A 5,977-nucleotide genomic window follows, 5' to 3' on the forward strand; every position below is an offset into this window, starting at 1 on the left:
GGGGGGGGTGGGAGGGTGGGTGGTTCCCACCGAGACTGGCCTGAAGTGCGAAGAAGAAAACCGCCTTCTTGTATGACCCTTCCGGCTGTCGGTCTCCTGGACGATGAGTCACCATCAGTTGTAACTTCTTTTCTTCACTGAAAGAAAGGACGGGCGACGACTGCGTCTGAGTATCACCCCTGTAATTGTGGTTACTCGTGGAAAATCTGGCGTGGCGAAGCGAGCTCACTCAGACCCGAGGTCCTTTTTCTCTTTTTCTTTCTCATCTGCTGCTGACGTGCCGGGTCCCAGCATTACAGGACTCGAAGGAGATAGGAATCTTCTGTTTCTGACGTAAGGCTGACCTCTCGGCGGGGCCAGCCATTCTTTCTCTCCGCCGCACGGTAAGAGGTCCCCAGACATTCTTGCGCCCTCTCACTTCTGAAAAAAGTATTAGTCTTGTTCCCGTGGCTCAGCTTGGAGACGCTTTTCTCGTCTCTTGATGAGGCACAGCTACCAGGAGATACGCTCCGTAATATTATCAATGCCTAGCGGGCGGTCTGATGGCTGAACAACACGTAATACCCAGATCTGGGGACGAAAGATCTGTCATGGTTTCGGTGAGAACTGTCGTCGTTATGCGTGCGTGGGCGTCGGCGATGCCTCAGTCCTATCAGGCTGTGCCGCCTGACGGAAGAACCTTCTGTTCGCCTCGACCACCAGTCGCCGTTGTTTCCGGGAGGCAGCAAGGTTCTTCCGGCTTGTGAAATTTGCCTTGTAGTTTCGCGCGTGGGCTGCGCATTCACAGAGAATGCGAATATGTTGTGAGAGATCCCGAGAGGAGACCGGGACAGGCGGTCCCATTTGTTCGGAGAGCGGTGACAACCATAGCCAAGTACTTGCAACGGTGTCCGGCGCGTCCCGTATTGACAGTCGGACTTTTTTGTGCAGACCAGCCCCTCCCAAGATCCGAGGTGCCCTAGAAACAGGGCTGGCCTCAGAGGGACTGTACTCGCCCTCAAAAGCCCTCCAGGCGGTATCTTTTCTCCTGTGTCGGTTTTGTCCCTTTCAGGCGCTGGTTGCCCGTTTCTCTCCTGACGTTCGGGCATACCGTCTAGCGTATCTTTGTCGGCCCCACGTGTGATTTCTCCGCCGCTTCCAGGTTCTCTTGTTGGAGAGGACGCATGACCCAATCGTTTCACTCAACATCAAGTACCAGGACTCCACCGCTTGCCGAGCCTTTACCGCACCTGTCCTTCGCCATGGCGTCCGTTCATTCAACGCGGAGACTGCCTCTGGCAGTCTTGGTAGTTTTGGGTACGATGAGTATACATGGTTTCCTGGGTATATTCCCATCTTCGTGTCTTATCCCTGTATCGGCTGATGAAGCCGAGGTTGCATCGCAGCCCGCTACAGCAGAAGAGGCCCCCCGGTCAATTCCTGTAGATGAGGGCGAGCGAAAGGATCCTGCAGTGTTGACACCGGAAGAGCAGGAGTCGGTACAGAAGTCTCAGGAAAGTCATCAGTATCAGGCAGAGGTATCGAGGTTGATGGATATTATTATTAACTCGTTGTATACGCAGAGAGAGGTTTTCCTCAGAGAGCTTATCTCGAATGCCGTGGATGCTCTAGAGAAGGTCCGGTTCACGGCACTGAGTGAGCCAAGAGTTATGGAGCCCAAGAAGAACCTGGATATTCGTATCGAATATGACCCAGAAGCGAAGACCCTGACAATCATCGACACAGGTATCGGTATGACAAAGCAGGATTTAATCAACAATCTTGGGACTGTAGCTAAATCTGGCACAAGCAACTTCCTTGAAGCTATGGCTCAGGGCAATGACGTCAACTTGATCGGGCAATTTGGTGTGGGTTTCTATAGCGCCTTTCTTGTTGCTGATAAGGTTACTGTCATATCTAAGAACATAGATGATGACCAGTATATCTGGGAGAGTTCCGCGGATGCCAAGTTCCAGGTTGCAAAGGATCCTCGGGGTAACACTCTTGGGCGAGGTACAGCTGTCACTTTGCACTTAAAGGATGACGCCACGGAATTCCTCTCGGAATGGAAGCTAAAAGATCTAACTACCCGCTTCTCGCAGTTCATGAGCTATCCCATCTACGTACGGGTCAGTCGTACTGTCACCGAAGAAGTGCCTGTGGAGGAAGAAGCCAGTACTGAGAAGACAGAGGGAGAGGAACAAGAAAAGAAGGACGAAGACGTTGAAGTCAAGGACGGGGATGAGAGAGCTGAGAAGAAAGACTCGGTGAGAAAATGGCACGAGAGTCAGAAAGAAGTTGCGCAGTCCGTGTGTGAGGGAGAGGTAATCTTTTCTCCCACTAGTAGGTATTATACAGAAACGATAACTCCGTTGTGCGGGGTGGGAGCAGGGTTTGCAGATTTCGTGCTACGCGTGTCTATGTATGCTTGTGTGCGGTCGGTTGCTCGAAGACGATACAAGGCACACCTCACCACGAAGCCAGTGAATCGAGATGGGAAAGGGGGCAGCAGGGGTGTTCTTCCGGCAACGGCTTCACCGTGGTATGTTGACTGGCTGGAGAGAGCGTAGAAAAACAGCATTAGGTGAAGACGGTGAATTGAGCTGAGTAGAATGCAAAGGGTGGCCGGTACACCTTGTGAACTTCTTACGTCTCTCGGATCATTGTGTCCAATGGGGTCAGTGCCGTGCATGGTGAGCGGCGGTCGCTGGCTGTTTCATGGTGTCTTGTCTTCTTTCAGAAGCCCAAGACAAAGACGATTGAGAAGAAGAAAGAGGAGTGGGAGCAGGTCAACACGCAGAAGGCCATCTGGCTCCGCCCAAAGGAAGAGATTACAGACAAGGAGTATGTTGAGTTTTACAAGGAAGTTAGCAAGGACTGGTCTGAGCCGCTGACACACATTCACTTTGCAGCGGAAGGGGAGGTGGAATTTCGCGCTCTTCTTTACATTCCTAAGCGTGCCCCCATGGATTCATTCAGCAGCTACTTCGGGAAGCAGACGTCGGTCAAGGTGTATGTACGCCGCGTATTAGTGGCAGACAAGTTCGATGAGTTACTACCGAAGTATCTGAGTTTTGTCAAGGGTGTGGTGGACTCCGATGACCTACCCCTCAATGTCTCGCGTGAGCAACTGCAACAGCAGAAGATCTTATCAGTTATCTCAAAGAAGCTCGTGCGGAAGACCCTGGAAGCCATGCGCAAATTGTCTCTTGATGCCCAAAAGGAACGCCAGGAGCTGCAGAAGGAGATGGAAGAGGAGGAGGATGCAACGAAGAAGGAAGAACTGAAGAAGCAACTGAATCAGAAAGGTGTTTATGACAAGTTTTACGATGAGTTCTCTCGTAACCTGAAATTGGGATGCTACGAAGATGATGCAAATCGTACAAAAATTCTCAAGTTGCTTCGCTTCCATACGAGCAAATCGGGACCGGACGCGAGTGTCCCTCTTGAATCCATTGTCACTGCTCTACCGGAGAACCAACCAAACATTTACTACGCGTCAGGCGATTCCATTGATCAGCTCATGAAGGCTCCTGAAATGCAGATCTTCCTGAAAAAGGATATTGAAGTTCTCTTCTTTACTGAACCAATGGATGAGGCATGCATTCAGCGGGTCAATGAATTTGAAGGTAGGTCGCCAGATAGAAGATGAAGGCCGTGCACAGTGGCGAGGAACGGTCAGGTTGAAGAAACTGTGGCGTCCTTTCTGCCGTCGCTCGGGTTCCTCCGCTTTCTTACGGCTATTGCAGAGATGAACCAATCGTCTTTGTGTCATGGCTTTAGAGAATCAGAAGGAATCCTAGCATGCTCTCCCGTTTGTCTGCTGTTCTTGGTCGCGCGGGATGCACTGAGAATCACTGGTCACGTTTGTATGTCGTGGTGCGTGCAGGGAAGAAATTTGTGTCAATTCAGAAAGGCGACGTGCAGTTGGAGCAGACAGAAGAAGAGAAGTCCAAAGAAAAACGCTTAAAAAAGGAGTTTGAGCCTTTACTCAAGTGGTGGAAGAAGCTTCTAGGTGACAAGGTAACAAAGGTGGAAGTGTCCAAGCGCCTTGTCGATGCTCCCTGTGCAGTAGTGGCGTCAGAGTGGGGCTATTCAGCACAGATGGAGAAAATCATGAAGACGCAGACCTTTGCAGATCCAAGACACGTTAGAATGATGACGGGTCAGAAGGTCCTGGAGATCAACCCGAACCACAAGATCATTCAACATTTCTTACACGTAGTCAAATCCGACGGGGAAGACAACATCTCGCAGCGTGATCAGGACCTGGCGAAGTTACTTTACGAAGTGGGGAAGCTTGCGTCTGGGTTTGAGGTCGATGACCCAAAGAACGTTGCAGCTAACCTTATTCAGGCAGTGGCTGTCGAGATGAGTTTGCCTGCTGACTCTCTTGTAGAGGAGTATCCTGTTCCAGCTGAGGAAACGGAGGAAAAGGTAGCAGATGAAAAGGAGGAAGAGGTCAAGGAAGCCGATGATGTTGGCCAGGACGATGATGAAACAAGTGACCAGGGCGGCAAGGAAAAGATGGGAGACGCTCCGGAGCAGAAGCATGATGAGCTATAGGGAGGGTTCCCAAGGAGTTTGCGTTCTTCACCTTGCCTCTTCATTTCTTCTCTTCAGGCACACAGAGAGCTGTCGGAGCATTCCATGGTCGTCTTCTTCGAAGAGCGAATTGACCTGTACATGTTTGTATGACTTCCTGTTTTGTGCATCAACCGGGGTAAGGAGGTCACTCGGAGACCCTGCTTGCTGTCGGAGTGGCAGTATGTGGTAGTAGTCGCCTTTATCGGTCCCGGCCTGTTCACTATACAGGGGGCACAAACTGAAGGCATGTTCTGTTGATGCTTGTCTTGACTACGTCGTCGTGTTTCTCAAAAGTTCTTTTCACTCTCCGTGAACTGAGTAGGGAATGCTTCTCCGTGTAAACCGCGTGGTGTTGTTGTCCGTGTCTCTGATGAACAGCTGCAGATTTGGCACTGGTCTTCGGTGTTGATGACTTCCCGCAAATTTTGTCTGGCAATTCTGAGGGTGTCGTCTTTGCTTTTCTTCGCACTTCGGATATATTCCGTACGGAACACACTTTTCAGTGTTCTGAAGTTAAGCCGAGTTGGGCACCGCGGCGCGACGTCGAGAATGACATCATACGTAATTCCTGTCTAAACCCGTCTTCCATTTTGCTCCGTAGTGCCGATTTTTCGGGCAGAAATTCGCGGTGATGTCCGGCCAAAGGGCAACAACCGTCCGGGATCCTATATTGCCGAAGGGAGTGAGCCTCGCTCGTGCAGGACTCGAGTGCGGGGACCACGATTCTACCGGCCAACCAGGCTGTTCTCCCGCCCGGGCTGGTTTTTTGTTTGGCTGGTACACGCTATGGGGCGCACAGTGCAGGGGCCAGCGAAGCTCTAAAGCAGAGCAGAGACACTCGCACCCCGTACGACAGTTTCGAGAGAGGAGCCGGGCTGACATGAAACATTCCCCCCGAATGTATACCTGTATATATACCGATCTGTATACAGCGAGAGCCACCACCTCCTAAGAAAGAGACCGATGAAGGAATAAGCTAGGTCGGATTATATCGCTTCATACATGCACATACCATGTTGGGTTCCAGCCAAGAAAAGGATAGGCTCCCAAGTCTCCTGAGAAGAGCAAGAGAGAGGGAAACAAAGACACAAATGGCTCCGCTTCGCTACTACACATACATCAAAATTGGGGCATCCATGCGACCTGATGACATTCTGTGCAGAGCGATTCTGTACATACCAATCCTATACACAGATTTCATCTCAGCTGAAAGCTTAGGTTGCGCACACCACCCGAAAAAAACTGTTGGTCTTGGCCAGCCGGTGTAAAAGCTCGTGTCGGCTCTACAGACCGTGTTCTCGAAATCACTCTAGAGACAGAGCGCGAGCTTGGGTGAGCCCGGAGACTTTATGGTGCACTCTCCTCGGTGGTCAGCACTGGGCTGTTGCAACTCGTCACGTGGGACACTTCT

At 51.1% G+C, this 5,977-nt stretch overlaps 1 protein-coding gene across 1 annotated transcript; it reads left to right on the forward strand.

The window, feature by feature from the left end:
* The first annotated feature begins 96 nt into the window (after window positions 1–96).
* On the forward strand, window positions 97–5,186 carry CSUI_000737 (heat shock protein 90). Its single transcript, XM_068060968.1, has 4 exons — window positions 97–383; window positions 1,052–2,246; window positions 2,720–3,608; window positions 3,869–5,186. Exons 2-4 carry the CDS (start codon window positions 1,164–1,166, stop codon window positions 4,543–4,545), a joined length of 2,649 nt encoding a protein of 882 aa, XP_067927041.1. The 5' UTR covers window positions 97–383; window positions 1,052–1,163; the 3' UTR covers window positions 4,546–5,186.
* The last annotated feature ends 791 nt before the right edge of the window (window positions 5,187–5,977 follow it).

The sequence above is a fragment of the Cystoisospora suis genome (genome assembly GCF_002600585.1).
Source record: "Cystoisospora suis strain Wien I chromosome Unknown contig_290, whole genome shotgun sequence".
NCBI classification, from domain to species: Eukaryota; Apicomplexa; class Conoidasida; order Eucoccidiorida; family Sarcocystidae; genus Cystoisospora; species Cystoisospora suis.

Bases quoted from the DNA above. Each gene is read 5' to 3' on its own strand.
- CSUI_000737 (XM_068060968.1), top strand. From the start codon at position 1,164: ATGACCCAATCGTTTCACTCAACATCAAGTACCAGGACTCCACCGCTT. The intron at 2,247-2,719 runs GTGAGAAAATGG...GTCTTCTTTCAG, and splicing joins GAGCTGAGAAGAAAGACTCG to AAGCCCAAGACAAAGACGAT. The intron at 3,609-3,868 runs GTAGGTCGCCAG...TGGTGCGTGCAG, and splicing joins GCGGGTCAATGAATTTGAAG to GGAAGAAATTTGTGTCAATT.